The sequence below is a fragment of the Muscardinus avellanarius genome (assembly GCF_963383645.1).
Source record: "Muscardinus avellanarius genome assembly, chromosome: 1".
Classification (NCBI taxonomy): domain Eukaryota; kingdom Metazoa; phylum Chordata; class Mammalia; order Rodentia; family Gliridae; genus Muscardinus; species Muscardinus avellanarius.
The window spans coordinates 6292832-6319434 of NC_137786.1; the positions used below are offsets into that span (position 1 = coordinate 6292832).

The 26603-nt window shown below is 44.1% G+C and overlaps 1 protein-coding gene across 1 annotated transcript; it reads left to right on the forward strand.

Moving 5' to 3' along the window:
* MTRR (5-methyltetrahydrofolate-homocysteine methyltransferase reductase) lies at positions 1–26603 on the forward strand (the record flags this gene model as incomplete). The annotated part of the gene is made up of 14 exons (XM_080716170.1): positions 1–129; positions 1134–1287; positions 3230–3347; positions 5005–5380; positions 8644–8766; positions 10141–10294; positions 11050–11138; positions 14917–15097; positions 19072–19114; positions 19984–20170; positions 22391–22509; positions 24379–24471; positions 24642–24824; positions 26459–26603. The coding sequence occupies 14 exons, from the start codon at positions 1–3 to the stop codon at positions 26601–26603; spliced, it is 2094 nt and encodes a 697-aa protein (XP_080572296.1).

Here is a 26603-nt window from a genome sequence, read left to right on the forward strand (position 1 = left end):
ATGAGGAGGTTTTTGTTACTCTATGCTACACAGAAAGGACAGGCAAAGGCCATCGCAGAGGAAATAAGTGAGCAGGCTGTGCCGCGTGGGTTTTCTGCAGATCTCCACTGTCTCAGTGAGTTGGATAAGGTGAGAGCCGTCGCTCCCGTGGACCTAACTGGGTTTTATGCTCTGATGGGTTTTGGTTAGGAAGTGATACAGCATTTGTGATGCACATTTATCAGAACAAGAGATGGCTGTATTTGCATGCAAACCTGAGTTTTTTGCTTCATAAACTTCAGTGCCCCACTTTAGCTCCTCAAAAGAAAGAACTTGCCATTCATGTTAGAATTCTTCCAAATTAAGGACCACCTAGATTCTTCTGTGAAATACGATGTTAAAGTAGTGTTTACAGTCTGAGACCCCTTGTTTGTATATTAAGTTTCTGCAAGAAGTTCTTGCCCTACAGTAGAGAGGAGGAGGTCCCACCCTGTGACCGTAGGAGGCCCTTCACTGAGGTCAAGATGTGCCCTGGGAACCCTTTTCTGGCTATTTATTAATCATGTGTACTTATTATCTAGTCTCTTTATTTCTGAATATCACCTTCCCCCTTTAAAAATCATTTTACTTTTTATTTATTTATTTCTTCTTTGTTATGAAAAGACATTTCTACACAATTGCCTTTCCTGCTTAACAGTTCATGGATATGCATGTGTGTGTGTGTATGTGCCTTGGAGATCAGGGTTCACAGTTAATATTTGGCCCAGGGCACAATGGCAAAGGATTGATCCTATCTATTGCTTCTCTGATCTCCCTGAAATGAGGGGTTGGACTAGATGGGAATCTGGGGTGATGGGTCCCATCTGTGTGGGACTGCATGGAAAGATAGACATGGTTGGTTCTCTTAACCTCTTGATGCATATTAGCATCACAAATGAGTGGTTGTATTGAGTGATGTCCTACTTTAGGGAAATTAATAAAACAAGGGCATCTGGTCACTGGTCCGGCCACTCTGGTGTGCATCTCCAGTAACCTGGCAAGCTAGAAAACTGAAAGGAAATACAAGACCAGGAATGCAGCTGACTGCCTTGTTTCCACTGGTGTGTTAATTCACAAATACACCAGCATATGACTCTTCTATCATTGTTTTGCAGTATGATCTAGAAAGGGAAACTGCACCTCTCGTGGTGGTGGTTTCAACTACAGGCACTGGAGACCCGCCTGACACAGCCCGCAAGTTTGTTAAAAAAATACAGGACAAGACACTGCCAGCCGACTTCTTTGCTCATCTACGATATGGATTATTGGGTAATGAACTATATTTTCTTCTCTTACTGTACACCGTTATTACTGGTTTAAACCTGAGTTTGAGTATATCTTTCAAAACCATAAAATATAATTATAGGTTTTATCTTTATTTTTAATAAAAACCATCTGTATGTATATGCACACAAAAGGAATAAGTATAAACCATGTGCTACCTGTTCTGAATGCCTCTCAGTCTCTATCCCACAGTGCCCCTTCTGCACAACCTCTGGATGTAGTTTTCTTAACCAAGGGCGCACGTCAGATTCAAGCATGAAACAGTTTTCAAGATTAGTGGCTAAGCCTTTCCCCAGATCTGCCAAAACAGAATTCTTGAAGAGCAACCCTTTATGCTGTTTCATTGTTTAAAACAACAAAGCAACAAAGCTCAAAAAACTTCCAGATCAGGCCGGGCGTGGTGGCGCACCCTTGTAATCCCCGTGCTTGGGAGGCGGAGATAGGGGGATCCTGCTGGTTTGTAGCCCGGAGGTAAAGGGGTTTCCAGAAACCCCAGTACCACCAAAAAAAAAACCCCAAAAAACAAAAACCTTCCAGATCTTTTTCTTTTTCTTCTTCTTCTTCTTGTGGTGCTGGGGATTAAACCCAGGGTCATTCTACCTCCCAGGTCATTTTGATACCTTCTATAAACTCCGTACCTCAAGGATGGTGGTTTCCCACCATCAGCCACACATTAAGATCAGCTAAGGGATTTCTTAGTAGTTCCTTCAGCTGGGCCACCTCCCGTGCTTCTGGTGTTCTGAGGCGCAATCTGGTGTCTGGATGTTGAAAGCTCCGAGGTGATTCTGATTTGCCTCCCAGGTTAATCCATGGGTTCTGCGGAACATAGTTTAAGCAGATTAAAGGATCAGAAGGATCATCATAGCAACATGTGAGAACAGAGAGAATGTTGAGGGTCCAGGCTTGTGACAAGTATTGCCCATCTTTGAGGATTAATTTGGGGGAAGAGTGTCTAGCAAGGATGGATTGTTTTTTGATAAGGAACTGATTGCAAATTTGAGCTTGTAATGGTGGCCATGATATGGCCAACTTGTGTAATTTGTTCATGAGGGCATTTTATATTATTTACTAGTTTTTTAAATTGAGGTTTTCCCAGTTTCTGTTTTCAAGAGCACATATTGCTTTGAATATACTTAAAAGAAAAGTAGTATAAAGACAATCCTAAAAGCTCTCCAGCTGTTTTAGTCAATATGGGGCCCTTGTATAGACCTACTAACTTCTCACCATTTTATTGGAAAGAACAGGGGCTAATTAAACAACTAAAAAAATGTAAGCCTTCAGTTTAAATATATCAACCAATATGAAAATGCTAGTCTGTTTCCTTGCCACATAGAATCTTTTTCTACTTTTTCAATACAAACGTTTAGAGCGGCTGGTTATTTCCAGCAGATGCGCCTCTGTGCCATAGGTCAGGAGTTGTATAGGCTCTGGAGGGCCAGATAGTAGGTATTTGGGGCTTTGTGGGCCGTCTGGTCTCTATCACAGCAGCTCGACTCTGCTGTGGTAGCTTCAAAGCTGCCATAAGCAATATGCAAACAGATGTGCTGTCTCCCAATAAAAACTGCAGTCACAAAAAGCACAGTAGACTGTAGTTCAGGGGTGGTGATTGGCAGACCCACCGAGCATAGCATCAAAAATGTGAACAGATACTATGGTTTTTAAACATGTATATTTCTGTGTATATTTCTTTGAAGAGGAGTCACAGTAATTTGTTTTTAGTAGCAGCATATGTGGTACTTTTATGTTGTGAAATAGAAGAATGTTACCTGTACACTTAGTGTTACTCAAGGTAATTGAGAAAATATGAAGTTACATGTTAGTTTTTGCTTTCCCTTTAAGAGTGTGCGGTAATTTAGGCTTTAGATATTTACCTGTTTGTTATATTGTTGAATCTTAGTGTGCACTCTTATCTACCTTGACTCCTTAGGCTTGGGTGACTCAGAATACACGTACTTCTGTAATGGGGGGAAGATAATTGATAAGCGACTTCAAGAGCTTGGCGCCCAGCACTTCTATGACACTGGACACGCAGATGACTGTGTAGGGTAAGGGCAATGTATCTCTGTTTTTTCTTTTTTATTGCTGTTTGTGTGTTTTTTTCCAGTAAACCCTTATTTGTGCATGGTAATCAGTTTATAAAACAAGTTGACTTTAGGTTTATCACTGACACTTTTGTCTTGAGAGTCGTATTTTAGTTTCAGCTTGGTGAGCTCCAGGACCCACAGTGGCCCGCCGGAGCTTGCTTTGCCTCTTTTGCTGATTTACTTATTTGTTGTAAGTGCATTTGTCTGTGTCTCCTCCTTCTTGGTGTCTCTTAAAGCGTGGATGTATTTGTAATTGTTAAGTGTCCTTAGGAGCTCTGATAGTGAGCGTGTGCTTATCTCTGCCGTGTGCATGGGAAGTCGTTGGATTCGGCTCTTGACGTGGCGTCATCGTAGAGAAGATGCATCCCTGGGCCTTCCCGCAGACTGCTTATCTTGGCTGTGTCGCTTATCACCTTCATGGCTGTTGGCCACCATGCTAGTCAGAAATGTACCTTCTCTCTTCATTTCCTTCCTTCCTTCCTTGGCTATTCTGAAAAACATGGTATAAGCAATCTTCACCCCTGCCTCATAGCTGGGGCTACAGGCAAACACCACTGTGCCCAGCCTGTCTCTTGTTTTATAACTCAGTGTTTCCCCTGGCACCCTCCAAAGCATCCCAACATATCTAGTCAAAGATCTCTTAGGCACTGTCATGGCTCTTACTCTGCCTCTTACCCTGAAGCTGTTTTGATTTTAGCTAGCTAGCAGCGCACACACACTCATTTCCTACTAGGTGCAGGTGTTGAGTGAATTTTCACTCACAGTGTTAGTAAATGATTCTGTTTATGAAAATGACATATTCAGAAAATGCCTTGTTTTTTGCCATGCCTCCTCTTGATGGTGTTTATTATGGGTTAGATGTATATAGTATCCCATTCAGGTTAGATGACAAATGATAAAGATATTATTCCCTAAGTCCTGACACATCCCTTCTTCTCCATTCACTTTACTTACCTAGAGGAATATAGGAAATGTTATTGTTGAGTTATAGTTCATTAGTAATATCTAGATTACTGCACTTTAAGAATTTATTTATTAGTTCAACTTTCCTAAGGGATGGATGATTTCCTACTTTCCGTTAGGAAAACCTCCTTAAAAGTAATAAATTATTCAGAACTGAAAGAAAGTTTGGAACTTTGAATTAGTCAAAACACTGGCCTTAATCCAGAGTGATTTTTTTTGTGATATTTTATTCTGTGGGAGATAGATCAACAAAGTAGACAGAGAAAGATAGTGTGCTCAGTTGATGTAATGATCATTTGCAACTTTGGGTAGCCTTGGATTCTGGCTAAGTTCTTTTTGCTTCATCAGATTTTAGCATGCCTGTTTAAAATTAAAAATTCCTAATTATTTTGAGAAATTACGAATCGTATTCCTGATGTCTTGCTCATATCCCACTGCATTTCTTTGACTTGCGCATATTTGTTACATGTCCTCACATTATTTACAGCTAGAGTATTAATAAGCACAAAGTAATGTTCCAGTTTAAAAAATGTAATGATTCCTGTTTATTTAGAGTTTCTAATGCAGACAGGTGGGCTTTGCCGTTATCCCATTATCATGTTCAAATGGACAATTTACGCATTTGGTCCTTTTCTCTCTTTGGATTGCACGCCAGGTTAGAACTTGTGGTTGAGCCATGGATTGCTGGGCTCTGGGCCGCCCTCACGAGGCACTTTGGGTCGAGTAGAGCACAAGAGGAGGTGAGCGGCGCTCTCCCGAGGACACCGGGTGCCTCCTCGCACACAGACGCCGCCACGCCAGAGCTCCCACACCTTGAATCGGGAGTGCAGCTCCTGAGATTGGATGACCCGGGAGGAAAGCGTGCTGAGGTGTTGGAAAGTGGAGCAGACGGCAGCCAGTCCGCTGCATCTGTTGAAGACGCTGGCCCCTCGCTCGTCCGCTCAGTGCCCCCACTCTCGCAGGCCCCCCTGACTGTTCCCGCTTTACCCCCAGAATATTTACAGGTGCAGCTGCAGGAGGCGCTCGGCCGGGTGAGCAGATTTTTGTGTGCTGTACGTGATGATGTTTTATAGCCATGGGTGGTTATTTTGGTTCATTTTTTGATTTCTATAAAACAAAGGTCAAAAAACGATGGCTCTCTGGCCATATGTGGCCAATTGGCCTCTCTAGTAAATAGAACGTGTTGGCACACAGCCACCCACATTTCTCTAGGTAGCGTCTGCGGCTGCTCTGGGGCTGGAGTGGCAGAGGAGTTGAGGGTTACCACCAAGGCTGGTAAAGCCAGAGCTCTGGCTGTCTGGCCCTCCAGAGGACGTTTGTCTACCCAGGTGTTACAGGGGCCATACGTTATAGGTCGAACATTGCTACTCCGAATCCAAAGTGCTCGGAAATCCCAGACTCTGTTGCTAGAACCAGAAAACCCCCATCCTGACCTCATGGGATGGGTTGCATTCAGAATGCAGTGCTCGAAAGGTATTGCGTCAAATTACCTTTGAACTGCGCATGAGTTTCTGTGTAGACCTGGATTCCATCCTCAAGACATCTCATACATGTAGTCCATTGGTAGAGTGCTTGCCTAGCATGAGGAAGGTCTGGAATTTGATCCCAGGCATGGCAAAACAAAGAGAGAGAGAGAGAGAGAGAGAGAGAGAGAGAGAGAGAGAGAGAGAAAGAACATATCTGTGTGTATAGAGAGTTTGTATTAATAAAGTGTTTATTTTTAAATATTACATTAATTTGCACATTTTCAAAAATTCAAAATACTTTTGATTTTAGCCATTTCTTTTTCTTTTCTTTTTTTTGTGGTACTGGGCATTCTTTTTTTTTTTTTTTGCGGGTTTGGGGATGGAACCCAGGGGCATTTGACCTTTTGATCTCTGAGCTACATCCTGTGCCCTATTTTTTTTTTTATTCTTTATTTTGAAACAGGGCCTCACTAAGTTACAGAGGGCCTCACTAATTAGCTGAGGCTGTCCGCGAACCACGATCCTCCGGTCTCAGACTCTCAAATGCTGGGATTACAAGTGTGCACCACCACACCCAGCTGGGCATTCTAACTTAGAGTTACACCCCAGTCCTATGTTTTCATGTTTTCATTATTTTTATTTTTTGAAACAAGGTCTCACTCAGTTGTGAAGGGCCTCACTAAATAACTGAGGCTGTCCAGGAACAGTGATCCTCGGTCTCTGCCTCCTGAGTGCTGGGATTACAAGCGTGTGCCACCACGCCCAGCTAGTGATTTCTAATAAGGGATATTCAGTCTATATGGCATTACTTCTGTTTGTGAGGAAATAAATGGTTTATTTTGCAGAACTAATTTCTTAGTTTTTTTTTTAATCTTAGATGTGAGTCAAGCAAAGGTACGTTTTATTTCTTCATGAGCAATGAAGAAATTACCTCAGCAGTTAGATTTATTTATAGTTCAGTCTTTCAATGTGGATTTTGGTATCCTGGGATGCTTCGTTTTTTTTTTTTTTTTCCAGATAATATCTTGCATGTGTTTGTCTATATTGTCAGAATATATTGTCAGAATTCTGTTTTGCCAGAAATAGTTTTATTAGTAAATAAATGACTTTCAAGTGATTTGTAGGTTTTTTTGTATCAAGTTGAATAGTAAGCTAATTTGTCTTCACTAGTGCCAACATATGGCACTCTGACATTTCTTCAATATGTTTAACAAAAATTTCTAGTACAAGTGAATCTTTTAATGTGGGGCCTCAGCGGCTCCCCTTCGAGTTGCTCCAGTACCAGGGGGTTTCCTGAGCTGCATGCCGCAGCTGCAGGGCGTATTTGGGCACCATCACCTGGACCTCTGTCCAGCCCAGAGCTGGCAGCCTTCTGCGTCACCTGGAGCAGGAGCAGCCCTCGCTGGTGCTAGCAGGTGTTCTGTTCTGTATTTCTCTAGGGCAGGTGAGGTGAAGGTACACTTGTGCGCCCCTAACTTGAGTGGATTTCCTAGAGTGCAGCAGACCCTTGGATCCCATCAGGTTCTCATCAAAATGGGCCCTTTGCTCTGTGGGGCCTGGTGTTCCCTGAGGCTCCCGCACCTTAGTCACTCCTTGCATTCGGCATTATGAGCACAGGCCGCCTAGTGAGCTAGGTGATGCCTTGCGAGTGCCCCATGTTTATGAAGAATATCTTAGGGTGAAGACAGGAACATTGTAAACGCGCTAAATAAACTTCTCTCTTACAGTAGAAGACAGGCAGGTTGTAAACGTATACACTGAGATGAGAACGAGCACACTGTCGTCATCCAGGTACTGTGTTCCTGAGGCTGTGTCAGTCTGCTCTGCCAGAGAGAACACGGCTAGGAGGCGACAGTGAGGTCTCTTACTGGCCTGAACTTCCAACAGTTCACTGTTACTCCCCAGACACCGTCTGGTTATGATGAAGGCCAGATTGGCGGATTAACTGGAGTTATGATAAACACCATCCACTGTATCTGCCATTCCCACAGGGTCTGGGCTTGTACGGTCATTGATTAGCTATGGGATGTGGGCCTCTTCTGGAAGGAGGCGTGGCCTGAGAATGTCTGGGTAACTCTCACAGTTCTGGGGCTAGCTCAGGCTGACATCCTGTTGCTGAAGGCAGTCTTTCTCAGGGGCAAAGCCCCGAGTTCCCTGCGCTATTATACTAGACATCCATCCCTGGCCCTCCTCCCAGTTATAAACTGACTAGCACTTGTTAAAATGTTGTTTTCTATGTTTGAACATAGAAATATAAAGTTAGAAAAAGAATTGGGGCGTAGTACGAAGAATTTGGTTTCTTGCATTTTCTTAAGACCTGCTTAGTAAAGGGACCCCTTAGCCACGTGCAGCTACTTAAATTTATAAACAGTAATTAAGAGTTCAGTTCCTAAGCCACAACATCCACAGTGCAAGTGCTCAGAGCCGAGTGAACAACGCCGCTCAATGCTGGATGGTCCTGTGACCACTGCACAGGCAGGCCCAGCCTGAATCAGGGCCTTGCCTTCAGAATCACCTTCCTCACACTCTGTATCTACACTATTTTCCTTAGGAAGGTTACTAGGTCTTTATGTGAAAATGGTACTATTAGTATTTTCTATTTGTATCTCAAAAATTCTAATTCTAGTAGACAAGGAGTTAAAATGCACACCTACTGATGTTCTTAAAAATGAGATCAATATGTCTGTACCTGTTTATCTTAGAAGTGATTGCTGAACAGATAGCCAGAAAGCTTTGTAAGATCATACCGATCTTGAATGGTCACTAAGTAAAGGAATGGTAATTTCAAAATTGCATTTAGTTACATTTTATTATCATTCTTTCTCCAGGAGGAAAGCCAAACATCTGTGACTTCAGCGGATCCAATTTTTCAAGTTCCAATTTCAAAGGCAGTTCAACTTACTTCAAATGATGCCATAAAAACCACTCTACTGCTCGAATTGGACATTTCAGTAAGTACAGAATTTATGTCTCAGCACAGTTACATTGTCAAGACGTGCAGAGTGCCTCGTGTAATTCCTGGTCATGCGAGCTCTGCAGGAGGAGGTCTCTGGTCTCGGGTAGGACATCTGGCCATTTTGTTCTTGACCCATCGTTTTTCTGCTCCACCTTATGTCTATTGTCTTTTCCCTTCAGGGAAGGGGTAAGAGGAGGAGTGACTGGAGGTGACTCAGCCAGCATAGGATTGCAGTCTTACTCATTAAGCTACAAAAGAATAATGGAATCAGAGCAGCATTTTACGTAGAAGAGGTGCGCAACAGGAAGCTGTTCGCCTACAGTCAGCCAGCTGGTTAGGAACAGGATACACAGTCAGGTAAGGGTCACCCTCTCAGAGCAGTGGTCTGATTTCTTTGAAAACTGGGAAACAATTAGGGACTGTATCTCCAGAGAAACGATTATTTGGTAATACTTGCAGACAGTTTCAGGGGGTCATGCGTCACCTCTTGACTGCCATCCGTGGGCCTCTCCTCACCCCCTCCCCTGCTGGTCCGAGACCGTCAGCGCTTCAAGACTCCTTGTAGATATTTAGCTCAGTCCGTTGTTTTGATGACCATCCTAAGAGGTTGAGTAGCTTGTGCTTTCAGAACGATAAGAACACTTCAAGATTGGCTATGCAGATTTAACTGAACTTACTAGAGAAAAGAAGGATCTCAGGCATCAGAACTATAATGATTTTCTTTCCAGACCTTTGAGTAGTTCTACCTTCATTTTGAACATATTGGTAAACCCTATTATTAGATACTGGTTCTGTGTATACCCAGACATTTTATTGGCTTATCCTGGTAGTCGATATTTTTGTTATATAGAGAAGCAAGGATTGGGGTGTTGAGTCAAGTTGGTTTCCCTCCCGGCCAGGAATGTGAGAAGTCCTCGTGCCCACCCCTGTTCTTCCCCAGAGGAAGGAGCAAAGTGAGGAGGAGGAAATTGAAAAGCAGAACAGGTCGTCTTCATTAGCTTCTTGGGTTGTAATGTGTGCACACATGTGCGTGTGTGTGTTTTTAAGAGAAAAAATTTTGCATTGATTATTAAAAGCACTGTGTGGTACCTTACTCTGTAGAAAGGAAGTTCCGATTTGCATTCTATAACTATGCTGTAACAGAAGGAAAAAGACTGGATAATTACTGAATTTAGTTTTTAAAGTGATCAATAAAAGTTTGGTTGTTTGATGAGTTGCATTGCTTAGTTTCTTGCTGCTGTTAGAAATTCTTTCTCTCTGAGTTCCTATATTTAAATGGAAATACAGTGAAATTATATGCTTGTTACTTTGCTATTTAAACTCTTTGAGCCATACAATATTATTTCTTTTATTTTGATTCTCTTTTAAGAACACAGATTTTTCCTATCAGCCTGGAGATGCCTTCAGTGTAATCTGTCCAAATAGTGATTCCGAGGTGCAGAACCTGCTCCAGCGACTGCAGCTTGCTGATAAACGAGATCACCACGTCCTCCTGGAAGTCAAGGCAGACACAAAGAAGAAAGGTGCACTGGCCACGCTGGGCTTGCCGGTGCCATGGTCAGCGAGCCGGGCCGCGTCTGCAGAGGGCCGGCCTCCCATGCCGTGCGCTGGCTGCTCGGAAGCCGAGCCTCAGACACGCGTGGGGTCGGGTCAGGGGACAAGCACTTGCCAGTGTTGCTGGTTTCTTCCCTTTCACATTAATTACGTGGAGCAAGATTGCAGTAGGTTTTACACTTACTGGACACTTGTGGCCATGCCAAGGGAACGGAGCTGTAGTCTTTGAGATGCAAGGACTAGAACCTTGTAGCAAATGTTTTCCTTGTGTTTACTTCCCAAAGCATACTTTTTATAACATCAAAATAATTTTCCATAGTTAAAAAGTTACTGATTTTTAAATATAAATATCGGTTATTTGCTGACAATCTTGAACTTGAATTCAGTGCTAAAATTCTTTTTTAGAGAATAATAGGTAATAGTAAATTCTGATGGTATGCTGGTGTATTTTGCTTTTTCTTTAGTTTTAGATAATTTTGTTCTTTTATCTGGGATATTTTCAATTTATAATTTTTTATTTTCCTACAAGGCAAAATTTTTCTGCCAAATTCATTCTGGGAGAATTATTTGGCTAAACATTGCCACCCACCAATCATTGCACTTGATAGCATTATGACATGAAGTGCTGCAGCGTACTGTGTTTGGGGGATGCAGGACGCAGTCTGGAAATGTGATTTGTTTATTTTCTACACCATGAACCTCTTTCCTGTCTCTACCTCACCAGGAGCTGCCTTGCCCCAGCATATACCTGAGCGGTGTTCTCTCCAATTCATTCTTACCTGGTGTCTTGAAATACGAGCGACTCCTAAAAAGGTAACTGCCGGGGCCCAGCCCTAGCAGGAGTCGGGGTCCGTGAGCGGTGGGGTGGGGAGTCGGCAGAGTACAGCGGAGAACAGCATGCAGACGCGATGGAGGGTGAAGCTGCTCTCTTTATTTTCAGTTTTTGCTCTCTCTGCTTTCAGTTTTGGCAAGCATTTTATACTTTCTTTTTTAGCCGCATTCTACTCTTACAATTTTTTTCAGAATTAATACAGCGGTAAATATACAAAAAACTAATACATCAAGGCAAGGTGGCAGATGGCCAGTTTCTCTTTTAAGGGAACATTTTCTCTTACAAGCAACCAAGGAAAAGATGAGAAGTTTATTATTAACTACTAATGTAATATAATAATATCCTATAATAAGCATTAAACTCTGATTGATGTACATCATTGTTTTTTAATCAATAGGCACTACTAAGAAGAGGATCATTTCATACTTTCCCATGTCCCAAGGCTGTGCCTGGGAACCCATCTATTCTTCTGCTCTCCACATATCCAGTGTATGACCAAGGGGGTAGGGTTCCTGGGGGTCAGAGGCACTCTACCATAGCCCACCTCTGATAACACATGGTGGCCTCCCAGAACTCATGGCAGTTGGAACAATTTGCCTTGGCTCTGTTTTAGGTTTATTGTTAACATTTTCTTGGGAAAAGCCTGGGGAAAATCAGTTGCCTTTAAGGCTTGTTCTGATTGTGATTGTCTAAGTCTTTATAGAATTTTTTGTTAGCTTGGTCATTAATAACATAAGTCTCAAGTACCTTTTTGGAAACAAGGCCAATTTCAAGAAATCCCCAAATCCCCATGTCTAATCTATTCCCCAGAAGGAGATGCCGCGCGCCCGTTCCTGGGAATGTGTGCCGTGCAGCATTCCTGCCAAAACGAGCCTTGCTCAGTGTTAGACTGGGAAGAAGGCACGGCAGGTAATTTTCTGACTTTTGTGAGTACTGTTTTAAAATGTGCTTAGTTCTCTTTGGGCTTCTTAAATAGACCTGGTGTCTGTTCTTTCTTAAGATTTAAAAACCATGGTCTTCATAACACTTTTTAAAGTGATTCTCAGGAGTTTTTGGCATATTTATAATATTACAGACACGTTTTTATGTTATGCTTAGATCAAAGTATTTATGTTTTATATTATAATGAGATTTATAGAATAGGTGTCTTTCTTACTCTTATTTTTAACAGATATCAACTTGTAGCAAATAGCAATCAAACCTTGTGTTACCTGCTACATGTTGCTACTTCTATTGATGACTTATGAGAGCTGAGGGTTTTCCATCCCAGCCTGCTTGCATTATTACGTTCCGTGTCATGCTGTGTAATTACTATTATTGAGCCAGAGTTCCTCAGGAAAGTTTGAAGACTTGTTAGGTTCTGTTGAGGTTTGATGAAGTTGGAGCTAGAATGATCCACTAGAGGTCAGTATTATACCAGGAATTGTATTTTAAAAATCACTGGACCTGTAAACAAGCATTTTCCTCAGATGGCTATTATTGAGTAAAGTTTTCTAAGCGCTGCCTTGCCAAGCTCGTTTTGTTAGAGCGTCTCATGAGTGCTATGCTGAGGCCACCCTCTCCCCATGGTAGTTTTAATTCTGCTTCATTCATACGTTTATTGCATTTTTAGTCTTTAGGAAGCAGGCCACTTCAGAGAGAAGATAAGGTCTAGATATAACTTGAGTAAATTTAAAGGGGCCTTTTTTTTTTTATCTGTTTGAACTCAGGACGGTGCATTTGCTAGGCAAGCGCCTGCCACTGAGCTGCATCCCAGCCCTAACTTGAATACATTTAAAATTGATACCTGTGATGAGAACGTCTTGGTCAAATTTAGTACACTCACAGTTAGGTTTAATTCTTCCACTTAAGTGTTTGCAAAGCATATGTATGAACGTAGTTTTTTCTTAACTATAGAAATAATATGCTTATTGCAAAAATTATGGATGTGGAAATAAAATAACCTAGATAGTAAAAGTCTTTTACAATCAAACTCAGAATTTTATTATGAAGCCCTCTAGTGTTATGTGCTATTTCACAGCTTGTCTCTTATACTTTAAAAGAAATCAAGAGTTTGAGTATTACAGTGAGGAAAGACTAAAGATAATTCTAATGGACACATAACTTAGTGGTTTAATTATTGTCAATTGGGTTGATTCCAGTGGTTTGCTATGGTAGAAAAAAGTCTAGGTCCATATTCTTATATTTGTTTGTACACACTGGTTTGAAGCATTTCCATTAAAAATTATTTGGAGTAAAATTGCTATTTTAGAAACATTTAAATTGTAGAAATATTTAAATTACAGTAATGTTTGTCTGGTCTGTCAGTTTGCTTTACACAAACCATACAGTGTTTTCTATTTTAGGACCTATACGGTCCCTGTTGTTTCAAAGTAAAAATTAGTTTAAAGGACTTAGGATTAACATTGACTCAGCCTCTGATTAGATTTCCAGCCTGGCACTGGTAGGGCTCTTCTGTTACCTGGCAGTGGTCAGTGCAGACAGGGCCTTTGGTTCAGCAGTGTTGTGTGCACTTGGGGAATGCTCAGCTTCAGGACCTTACGCAGAGGCTCTTAGCACAGCCGTCGCAGACCTGCGACTGCCCTGCAGCATCGATGCTGTCACCCTGTTGACGGGTCCCTGGCTCGGCCGCCCTGGGCCATGAAGTGAAAGACAGGTGCCCATTCGCACTTCACGTAACGTTTGATCCAAGAACCTACTGATGGGCTTTGTTTCTAAAAAGCAGTAAGCTCTGTCACTTAATGAATAAGCTTGTAATCGTCTTGAAACCAGATTTGCTCATCACAAATTTGATGTTTTGTCCAGGAGCTTGAACGTGGTTTAGTGTTTGGGACTTGGGACTTAACCTTTCTTGTTTTGCCTTTAGTTTACACTGCCCTCTTTCCACACGGGGTGAAATGATTAAGAACTCACACACAGGGGGCTCTTGATACTCTGGCTCCTGAGCCTTCTGTTTCTTGCACCTGTGTTACCTTCTCCGTGTTCAGTTGCGCCGGGTCCCACGGGTGCCGGGCTTTGCCGGTCTCCCCTGCCTTCAGGTCCTGGACGTCTGCATAGACGTCTTCCCTCCCCTGTCAGCTCCACGCGTGTCCTGGGAAGCCGTGGTGTTCTTAGAGGTGCTTCGTCTGTCATGCACCCCTGCTGTGGTAGTTAGCCTGTTGTGTACCCATTTCTCCTTCCCCTCGCCCTCGCACCCACCAGCCGGTGACCCCAACAGAAAGCCGCAGGTGCCATCCTGTCCCCAGGACCCCACCCACCCGGTGCCTGCCTTTTAAAAAGCACTTCCCAGTTGTCAAGTAAATGTTGAGTGAGGGTGTAGTCATCTGGTTAAAGACAAAAAGTACGTGTTCTGAGATAAATCCTGAGTTACAAGACTTTGTGGTCATATTTTGATATATCTGGCAAATAATTTGAGGTCATACATGTGACTTAATAGGTTGTTTAGGACAGAGGGAAAGTGACTGAAAGTAGAACATAAAAGTTGAGGATTTCTAGTGGGATAGCATTAAAGCAAGTAAAACATGGAATTCAGTTCTGCTGACTGCACACCTCTCCCTTGGGTGGGTGAGCACCTCAGGCTGACTGCAGCCCAATATTCTCCTTGTGCATTTGGTTTGTTTTGCTTTTTCCTTGCAGGGCTGGGGATCGAACCCAGGGCCTTGCATACTAGGCAGGTCGTATCCCTGTCCCCCTATCGCAGTACTACAGTAGCCTTTGCCCCCAAGCAGCTCAAAACCTAAGTGGGCCTCCTCTCCTCAGGCATTTTTACGGTCCCTGGTCGACTACACCAGCGATGGCGCTGAGAAGCGGAGGCTGCAGGAGCTGTGCAGTAAACAGGGGGCCGCGGATTACACGCGCTTCGTGCGAGACGCCTGCGCCTGCGTGCTGGACCTTCTCCTGGCCTTCCCGTCCTGCAGGCCGCCGCTTGGCCTCCTGCTTGGTGAGTCGCCAGTGCCGTCAGTTCTTCATGCACGCATACGTAGGCATCTGTCCACTCAAGATAGCTTTCTCTCTGTTTTAATTCTAAGCAGACCTGGCAGAACATGTCCAAACAAATAGCGATTGTTGAGTAAAATCTTGTAGCTTGCCTTCAGGGTATGGTGACATGTGAATGCCTTCTGTAAGCCAAGAGATCCCTTTTCTAAACTTAAAGTCGGTCTTATTTTTTTTTTTTTCACAACTTAGCATCTTTTCTGATTTAACTCTGTGTGTGTGTGTGTGTGTGTGTGTGTGTGTGTGTGTGTGTGTGTGTGGTGCTGGGGACTGAACCCAGGGCATTCTAACTCCAAGCTAGACTCCCAGCCTTATATTTTATTCTTTATTTGAAACAGGTTCTCACTAAGTTGTAGAGGGCCTCACTGAGTAGGTGAGGCTTTCCACAAACTGAGATCCTCCTGTCTCAGCCTCCCAAGTACTAGGATTGCAGGATTGCAGGTGTCCACCACTACGCCCAGCTTAACTATTTTTATGAGTTTTTTAAGCCACATTTTATCTAAAAATTAACTTTCTAAGAAAAAATTATTTTTGTCAAAAATAGTGTAACCGCGCACTTGTAATCCCAGCATTTGGGAGGCTGAGACAGGAGGATCACTGTTCAAGGACAGCCTCAGCTACTTAGTGAGGCACTTTGCAACTCAGTAAGACCCTGTTTCAAAATAAAGAATAAAAAATAGGGCTGTAGGTGTAGCTCAGAGGTAGAATGCCCCTGGGTTTCATCCCCAGTACCAGATACACACACACACACACACACACACACACACACACAATGAACAACATACTTAATTGGCAGAGTTAGTTAATGAAGCCTATACTCCATGTGTAAAATGCAAATATGTTCCCATCCAGGTAAGTCCAGGCTTAGTGTCCCTCAGGAGCAAAAGAGGACTCCTCATGTTGTCCCCGTGTAAGTCGATGTACTCGGGGTACTTGGAGGCAGAGACCCACCACACAGTATTTCAGGGAGAGGGTCACCCAGTTCAGCGCCCAGTCTGTCTCTTGGGGGCCTAGATCTAATCTGAAGAGGCTGCCTGTTCTTTTTGGAGACCTTGCTTCAAGAGAGGCTTCAGGGAAGCCTCGTAAGGGACTGGGAGTGTTACCAGGGCTATAGTGCGGCAGACTGGCTCAATCGGGAATAATAAATCCAGCACTGAATATGGCCACTGAATACTCTCGAGATCGAGTTTCTCAGAAAGATGTGCAAAGGATTCGGGTGCAGTTCTGCAGCCACTTATCTGCAGCGATTCTTTCCCTTTTATGAAATAAACTCCTTTAAGTTCCTAAAGGTGGAGATTCCTCTCCGGGAAAGAATCTGACACGGACAAAAGCCTCTTGTGCGATTGATCACTTTATTCTAGACACAAGATTTTTTATATTTCCCCATTTCCCCGTGATTCCCTAGTAGAAAAGTGCAAACGCCCAAAATACAATAGTGATATACATGTAAATCACCAACCCGGAACAAGATAAAAGTAAGGCCTGTGACATCACAGGTCTTTGTGATTGAAATCAGTCCCATGACCCTGCAGGTGGGTCTTGTGCTTCAAGTCAGCCCCTTTGGCCTTGCCTTGGCCTTGCAGCTGCAGAGGCTTTTAGTGGGCAAATTCCAAAAGAACAAAAGTCACACCCAAAATCACTTGAAGAATTCAGTTTTTAAGAGTTTTCTTTAACCCTTTCTCGGAACCTTTTATTCCTAGGGCTTAGTCCAATGTCCTTCTCTATCTAGCAACCTCCTTTGAGCTGAATGGGGACGAAGTCGGAGATTCCAGCTTTCATACATGTAGTTGGCGTAGGGAAATCCGTGTACATTTATGATGATTTAGAGGATTTCGATGAATGTCTGATGGATATTGTCTGCAATACCATCCGCTGTCTGAACACTTCACCCTATTAAACACTTAAGATATATTTTAGTAGACAGGGCCCAAAAAACAACATGAAGTTTTTATTATATGTCTTTTGTTCTGTCATAGCTATTTTAACCAGGTGGTGTCTGTCGCCCTGTCTCCAGGCAGTGCTGTCACTAGGTGCAAAGGTCAAGATTCCTCCTAGTCCTTGGCTCTATTGTAATGATTAGAACGAAGGTCAAAGATAGGGAGGAGTTCTGCATTTGTAATTGTGGTAGCAGGACTGCTTCCACAGTATCTGAATTCTGACTAGATTTACATCTTTGAGCAAAGCCGAGGGCGTTTAGAGGCTTAGACAAAGTACTAGAAGATTTATTTTCCACGGACTCAGTTTCTCCCACAGTCCTGATCTTACATCACCGGAGCAATTTGTGTGGAGAGTTAAAAGAATCATTACCAAAAGAATAGTAGTTATGAAAGAATATCTAAGAGTGGGGGAGTACTTTGGCCAAAGGCAACGCTCTCTCGGGGCTGTTCCTTGAGATGCCACGTCAGCCATTCGTCAGTCATTCGTGAGGGCACACGCAGACATCAAGGGAAGCGGGCCGTGGCACTATAGTAATAAGACTCCTAGGTTTTTAAGCTGTGGGTAGTTTGTCGTATTCTCCACTGTCCCGTGGTGGACGTGGTCAAGTCTTTAACCTGCATGTCTTGGGTGGCACCAGAGCGTTTTCTTCTTTTTTTTAATGATTATGCCAACAGGGTCCCTTTGGACGGGCTCTCCTTTTCCTCGTCTTCTTATTTCCTAGTGTTCCTTTATCTATCATGCTCCTCAGAATGGTTAAAAAGAAAGGAAGTGAGCCGGGCGTGGTGGCGCACGCTTGTAATCCCAGTACTTGGGAGGCTAAAACCGGAGGGTCCGGGTTCGTGGCCAGCCTCAGCTACTTATGAGGCTCACTGCAACTTAGTGAGACCCTATTTCAAAATAAAGAATAAAAAAAACAAATTAGGCTGGGGGTGTAGCTTGGAAGTAGAATGCCCCTGGGTTCAAGCCCAGCACCACACACAATAAAAGAAGAAGAAAAGAAGTTACTGAGTGAGCGAGGCTGGCTCCCATACCCTCAGACGGTGCCCTGGTGCCTTTCAGTTGGACCTCAGAGCTGACAACTAGAACAGCAATCAGGAAACTGGAAAGTTCTCTAGAACTTTGGTCTTGTCAATTTCCTGTAACCTTTTCAAGTGTGTATAAAAATACCACTCATCATATATATTATAAAAAATTACATTGGGACCTATAAAAGTTTAAATTATTTTCTAATTTGTTTAAGAAAGTTAATATATTTAAAGCTTAAGGTAAGCCTTTTACTCTACCTTACTCAAATATTTATTTAAACTCTAAGCCAGTTTAACTTAATATAACATACTATACAGAAAAATTCTAAAGCTTCTTAGTGGACAGTTCAAATATTTATAACTGAAATTACTTTTTTAGGGGCATTTTACTTATGTATTTTGAAACCACTGAGTTTCTGAATGATTTAGTTTAAAAATGTGCACCACTATACACACCCATTTAAATTATATAAATACAGGAAGGAAAGATATTTTACATGGGTGTGTATTTCAAGTAATCCTTAAAATGGCGTTCTCTAATCTTTTTGAGGTCATGGCTTTATTTAAAATATGAAAACTTTAGACACCTCCTCCCGGAAAATGGCACATACACAAAAAGTTTAATGAGTTTCTTGACTGAAGTCCATTCATAGACCCTATTATTGGTATATTTTGGTTTATGAAACCAGTATATGGGTAAAAATACTAATTTCAGAGTATGGCGATGCATATGTGGCTTTCAACTTCACTAATTGGAAGAAGAAGTAGTAATGTTTTATTTGGGCACAGTGAATTTACATGTGCTATAAAACAGGGTTTAAAACTGGAACATAAGTCATGTTGAAATCTCTAAGAGGAGTGGAAATAAAAATAAGGCCTTGAATTATTTTTTTTTACTCTGTGAAAATAAGGTTATTTTCAGTAGCATTGAATTGACAATTGCTTTTTTTCCCCCCAGAACATCTTCCAAAACTGCAGCCCAGACCGTATTCATGTGCAAGGTATTCATACACCTTTAAACAACATACAGTATCTTTTCTCTCAAATATTATGAAACTCAGACTTTGAAATTCTTAGTGACTGCGGCTTTATTCAGTGGAAACTTACTTGATTTCTGGAAGACAATAAGCATAAGTTGTGCAAAAGGTGAGCTGACAGACTCCCGTCCTCCAGGAATTGCTAGGATTAAGGTGCTGAGTGGCCCCCGTCCTCGGGCAGGGCCTCCTGTCCTCCACCTTGCGTCCTGTACGCCCATCACCCAGCACAGTTACCCCGCCTGGGGCAGGAGGCCTCCAGCTCCCCCAGCCTAGAACAGCCCCTTGGGCCCTCCTCCACTGCGCAGACTCAGCTCCATCACTGCTCTCCTGAGCCGCTCCACAGTGACGCTCCAGGAAGGACCACTTGTCGGAGTTCCTTTGAGGTTACCTGGAGCATAGCATCACTTGGAATGCTTTTTGTGGAAATATCTCATAAAGATGTTCTCTCTTTCAATTTTTAGAGTTTTAGGTATATATAGGCTTTAATCACTTTCGGCCTGTATTAACTTAATAAGAAATGTATGGGATATTTGTCCGGATTTAGCCCCATCCATTCCTGTGATAAAAGGTAAATAGTAAATGACCCTCAGGGCATTTCAGTTTTTATAAATCTTACCTCGTATTGAAGGCAGCCACTACAACTGGAAACTGATAGTGGAAAGCGGGCAGGGGCGGGTGCAAAGGGTAAATAAGATTGCTTTTCTCTCCGAGGGTCCAGAGGTAGATTAGAGCCCATAACTAACTGTCCCCTCACTGCAATTAAAAAAAAATATTTTGGTTTTTGTGTATAAGTCCCAATGCAGAATTCAAAACTTATCCGTGTGTCTTCACAGCTCAAGCTTATTCCTCCCGGGCAAGCTGCACTTTATTTTCAATGTTGTGGAGTTTCCCACTCACAGCCCCGGGGAGGCCCTGCGGAAGGGCGTGTGCACGGGCTGGCTGGCCACGCTGGCCGCCTCCGTCCCGCAGCCGAGCGCGCCGGCCTCGCGCGCAGAGAGCGGAGAAGCCCCAGCTCCTCAGGTACTGAGGCTGATGTGACTTCAGATTCCTTGGGATTCTAGTCTCTGACTGCAGAAAACAACGCTATTTCTTCTACAGTGACTCTTGCTATGACATTATAAAATGTGTGCTATACTTGAACTTTAAAATCTCTGGTCAAAAAACAATGTATATCAATTTTCACTTATTCTTAACTCATCCAAATAGTTCCTGACTATATAAAACATTCGTTTTTAAAAATCAGTCTTCTTGCTTGCTGTAATCTTATAAATCAGACCTTCTCTGTGAATATTCTTGGTAGGTTGGTTTAGGTAAAAGTGGAGAAAAAAAACAGAAGCCGGATGGGTGGTGATGCTGTCACAGCTGTATTTATGAGACTGCCGTAGGTCTCAAGTAAGTGCCCTTACACCCTCCACTTGAGGAGCAGGGTCCCCTCCTCATCCTCATTTTTCCTCTTTTGTCACAGTCCTAGTGTGTGGGCCTTGAGTCTGTTCCATTAATGGGGAAGAAGTTATAGTGGGAAATCACTTTAAACCACCCAGGAGAAAGATGGTTATATGGTTCTGTTGTTGTTGTTGTTGTTGTTTTCTGAGCAAATTGTGGACACACGGACACTGAGACTTAGTGATAGCCCTCACGGCAAAGCCTCCTTTGGGGCCACACACATGGGGAACACTTTTTTTTTTTTTTTTTTTTGGGTGGTACTGGGGTTCCTGGAAGCCCTTCTACTTCCGGGCTACACTCCCAGAATTATTTTTTTATATTTTATTTATTTGGAAACGGTCTCTTAAGCCAGCGAGGCTGGCTCTGAACCAGCGTGGTCCTCCTGTCTCCACCTCCCAAGCGTGGGGATTACAAGCCCCCTCTTTGGACTCACTTCTCCATTGTAACAGATTTTACTGAATACCTAATAAGTAAGCACTGGAGGTACAGATATAAAGGATATAGTTTAAAACCATCGTGTGTGTGTGTGTGTGTGTGTGTGTGTGTGTGTGTGAGAGAGAGAGAGAGAGAGAGAGAGAGAGAGAGAGAGAGAGAGAAGAGGAGAGAGAGAACATCCTTTTGTACAGTGTAGAAAATGTTGACCTTTGATCCATCACAACAACACGGGCAGCCAGTAGGGTTGCTCACAGAACCAACCCCTCCCTGCAGACCCGTCAGAGGGCCGAGCTCCCTCCCTCGCCTCGTGAGCAAACAGGCCTGAGGGGTGAGTCGTGACCCATTGGGGTGGTGGGGCTGGTCCTCTTGATCTTCTCTGTCGTGGGGTAGGCATGACCGAGCCAGGGATACTGACTGTCAGCGAGGGAGGCCATATAGCAGAGCCTCGGGTGGGGAGAGGCAGAAACGTGTCGGCGCTGGAAGCCGTCTGAGGCCTCCCGCAGCCAGCACTGGCACTGACTCCTCGCTGTCCCTGGAGCTCAGAGCTCGAGCTATCATCTTGGGGTCTGCGCTTTGTCTCTTCAGCCGGGACCTGGCTCCAGCTTGGCCGACTCTCACTTGGTCAGGCCACTGTGAAGGTCTCCTGTGGGTCTCAGCTTTTTGTGACCTTGGTCAGCATTCTGTGACCTTGGTGTTTAAATTGGCAGCACCCTGGCACGCCCATTGGTGCCTTCCCCTGTTTAAGTTTTCTTTACATGACTAGGCCTCACCCAGCCTTCTGTGGTTACCTGTTTGCTGATTCTCCTTCTTCCACCTGCTGGCTCAAGGACTTTGTTTCATTCACTTCTGTGTTCCTAGTGTCTGGCACATTGAGTCCTTTCAGAAACTTTGTTAAAAGAGTAAACCAATGAATCCGGGGGAGGTAACACTAAATTACAGCTTCCTTTCTAAATAAGAACAGTTGGCACCAGTTACTTTCCAGCTTCATCTTGATGTTAATCTTCATTGACCCTTTATTGCAGACATGAATTGTGTCTTAATTTTTTGGTGCATTTCTCTGTGTGTAAAAAATGGCCTAGAAAAATAAGTTATTATCTATTGAGCATCCTCAAAAATATCATACCTGTCCTTGAAAAGCTTTTTGATATGGGTAGAAAATTAGAAATTTGCAAGGCACACATTGAGTTTTCTGTAGTGACAGATATGTTCAGGTTTCAATAAGATACCACGCTGCTATTTAATTTAGTGAGGTCTCTTTAAGGGGAATCTGCCCTTTCCGATTTTCTCAGCAAAGATCATTTTGGTTATATGCTCTTGCCTCAGTTTTCTCTCCGACTTACCACAGCTGGTTTAATATTCCAGATATCCATCTCTCCTCGAGCGGCAAACACTTTCCATTTACCAAATGATTCCTCCATCCCCGTCATAATGGTGGGCCCAGGAACTGGCATAGCACCCTTCATTGGTTTCCTCCAACACAGGTAGGTGCTTGGTCTGGCCAGCAGGGAACTGTACCACTTGGGATCTCAGCTAGAAATATAATAGCCTTTTCTGATTCTTCAGTAGTTTTTAGAATAATTGACTTTGGTCATAAAATTTTTATTTTAAAAATTATTATCAAACGCATGGCAGCAGAAGTTGGTCACCATGGGAGAAGTGAAAGCAGTATGTTCCAGAGGCCGGCTCCACAGCGAGCTTCCTCCTTCACTATGGCACTCTGAGCTACGTTTTATTTTTTCAGCTGCGTGGTGGTTTATAGCGCATGTAGGTGAGGACGAATCTCGAGCACACCTTCATGCTCTGATGAGGTACAGCTGTTGTCTCTACGCCTTACCTGGGTAAAATTGGTAGTAACCCAGAGCCAATTATACCAGAAGGTTCAAACAAACCTCGGACATCAGTCATTTTTAGTAGAGTGTTAATTGGTATAACTTAGTATCATAAGAGGACTTGTGCTCTAAAGTAAATGAATCATACTCCTCTTCATGCTGTGCGTTAGGGAGCGAGTCTTAGCTAGTGGAGTCCTGCCTGTGACCACGGCTTTTGTTTTCCCATGCTCCGGTTGTCTCCCAGCGAGCGCAGCGCGGCAGGCCATGTTGTGGGCCTCTCTAGTGTGGCCCTAGGCTCACGGGCACTTTCTGCTCATCCTGCTCTTCACAGCCTCTGCTGCTTTTCCACTTCTACCAGCCAGAGTTAAGTTATTCACAATGTTGCTACAAATGTTATCTAAGTAGAGGCTGTTCTAGGTGTTGCAGTTGCTACTTTGAATTATCCTTGACCTCTGTCGGCCTCCTACAAACACAAACACACTCACTCAGTGTCCTGTCTGTTGGAGTGACCGTGACCGCTGTGCGGCAGGGGAAATGCTGTGCTAGTCAGCTTCTAGTCATGATAATGAAATGTCTCAGACAATCAGTATATTTGGCTCATGGTTTTGGAAGTTCTGGTCCATTATCAGTTGGCCCTGTTCTTCTGGGCCCATAGCAAGTCCGAACATCCTAGCAGGAGTGTTCAGCAGAGCAGAATCACCCACCTCATGACCAGAAGTAGAAGGCTGGAGCTCCACAGTGCCCGGAGGGTAGACTCTATCCCCAGTGACCCCAAGACCTGCCACTGGGCTCTGCAACATTGAAATTGAATCGGGGGTCATGAAGGAGGCAAACACCAGCCAAGTTATTAAAGGCCTCTTTAATCAAAACTAGTACCTTTGGGCAAGGTCTGCCGACCGTGGGGGAAAGGACTGATGACCTAGCAGCAGACCCACACGGTCTTCAGAGTCACGGTTGGTCAGCAGAGTCACAAAGACAGGAAGTACAAATATTTATAGTGGGGGTCTGGGGTGGAGCTAGCAGCTTGGGAATGCTGATTCTTTTGTGACATCTGGAGTCTGTTTTGCGATGTCTGGAGTCTCATGACACCTGGGGTCTCACGACATCTCCGCTTTTGGCTTCCTGGGTTCCGCCTCCTGTCCCTGCTGCAGGGTCCTGTGGCGGAAGGGAGGGACCCAACCTATCAGGCTCCATCTCTTAAAAGTTTACCCCTACCCATTATGTGCCCCTAGGGTAAAGGTGGTCACACGTGGGCCTTTTGGGGACGTTCATTTCAGAACCAGAGTGGGTGCACCTTAGTGGTAGAGTGCTTGCCTAGACTGTGTAAGAGCCTGGGTTAGATCCCCAGCCCTCCATAAAAAAACAAATCTGGACCTTGAATCAAAGCAAATGTTACCTAAATGAGCATGCAGTGAATACAGAGGTGGATTTTATAAACATCAGTTTATTGGCGGTGTTTCCTGATGAGTTTTGTTTTATATAGTCTTTATATTTCAAAGCAAAACTTTCTTTTTTTCTTAGAGAGAAACTCCAAGAACAACACCCAGATGGAAGTTTTGGAGCAATGTGGTTGTTTTTTGGCTGCAGACATAAAGACAGGGACTACTTATTCAGGTACTGCACACTTCTGTGGATACTCAGCCATGAGACTTTGCTGGTGAGAGTCCAGTGAGTGTACAGTTGTTTACAGAGCGCACGGTATACAGTTGAGCATAGTTACAGTGTGCAGACTTTGCAACTTAAAACTGTAACCTTGCAGTAATCCAAGCTGTATTGTGCTTCAGAGAAGAGCTCGGGCATTTCGTCGGTTGTGGGATCCTGACTCACTTGAAGGTCTCCTTCTCAAGAGATGCCCCTTTGAGGGAGGAGGAAGCGCCGGTGAAGTATGTGCAGGACAGCCTCCGGCTTCACAGCGCCCAGGTGGCGAGGATCCTCCTGCAGGAGAACGGCCGCATCTACGTGTGCGGGTGAGTGGCTGGCTCCATGCCGGGCAGGGAGGCGGCTGCCGATACCACAGAAGAAACAAGACAGGGAAGAGTCATTTGGTTCTTACATACAGGAACAGAAATCTAAGTTCCCAAATAACACCAGCATACATTAATAGCCAAGAGGTTGTCATTATTAGGGAAATAATGGTAGAAATGAATTCTTTCATTGGGGAATTTTACATACATGTTTTTAGGCTCTAAAAATTGTATTCCTGATAAGACATTGATCATTTAACTTGAATGCCTGGAATGATTTTGTTGTATAAAAGAACTTGTGATTTGCACCATTTAACTGGCTTAGGGGGATACGATACTATTTTGACTCTTAAGGATATAGTTACATCATTAACATCCTTTTTCTTAAAGGCATAATTTGTGGTTTTGACTCCAGGAGTCAATCTTATGTTACTAAGTTCTATCTACTTTCTGAGGCTTGCCTTTTGATCTTTTATAAAAACCCCAAATTGATCTAGAGAGAAGTGCATGATCTTCATTTTGTTTGTATAGGATAATGCCATCAGTGGTCCAAAACAGGCTGACGTTTTAGCGTCTCCAAGTTGTACAAACAGAGTTAACTGTACTAATACACAAGTAACCGGGAGTTGAAAGCCTGGAGAATGACAGACACCCAAACTCTGAGCGCTTCTCCCAGAGGTAGCTCTTCAGACGCATGCTGGGCTTTCCCTTCTGTGCAGGGGATTCGAAGCGTTAGCAGCAGCTCCCAGAGGTGAGGGTCCAGATGAATCCTCGCAGGAGCAGAGGAGACCGAGGGGCAGCCACTGAGGGAGGTGTGAACTTGCCCAAAGCCCGGGGGCACTGCAGGGAGCAGGCTCCTGCTCAGGCCTAGGCAGAAGAGGCGGGAGATGTAGGTTTGCCCTTGGCAGCCAGCCAAGGGTGGGGCCATGAGATTGAAGCTCCAGGGAGCAATTGATGGGCAGGATGAGGGAGATGCTCCCTTAGGCGCTCCCAGGGCGCCTCGCTGTGCGATGCCGGAAAGTGCGGGTCTGGCGCTGGGAGTCCTGTCCATCGCCTCCTTCCACAGCAGACCTGGAGCACCTGCTGGGCACTTGGCATGTTGAGGTGTTGAGAGAAACGGGGATCCCTCACACAGCCTCCCCTTGGCGGGAAAGCTGTGGAAGGGTGAGCTTCACACACCCAGCGCTCTGTAGCAGACGCAGGGGCACACGGCAGGCGCCTCCCTGCTCTGTAAGTACCAGTGCTAAGAACCATGGGAACATCCAGAAAACACCAGTCCGTACCGCACGTGTGGGGCACAGATGCTGTGCCTTGGGGGGTGTGCGGGTCCACTGTGGCCCGAGAGGAGGGAGGGCCGGCTGGGGCGCCGGATCTGCGGGCACGTGGGAGGCCGTGGCTGCTCAGCCACGGGAGCCCGCGAGGGCTTGCAGCTGCCACCGTGCGCTCAGCGCTGTTTTGAAGTAGTCGCCTTGGGTGAAGGCCTGATGTGGAGAGGGCAGGCAGGAAGACCTGTGGGACATGTTCCAGAATATAGAGCAAGAACTAAGAAGGTGGCGTGAGAGGGAAGCACATTTGTGAACTAGGAGGATTTGGCGAAAGTCCCGTTTTGTGAAGGCCGCTGTTACTTTCTTTTCCAGAGATGCTAAGAACATGGCCAGGGATGTAAACGATGCCCTTGTGGAAATCATAAGCAAAGAGGCTGGAGTCGACAAACTAGAAGCCTTGAAGACTCTGGCTACTTTAAAAGAAGAAAAACGCTATCTTCAGGATATTTGGTCATAA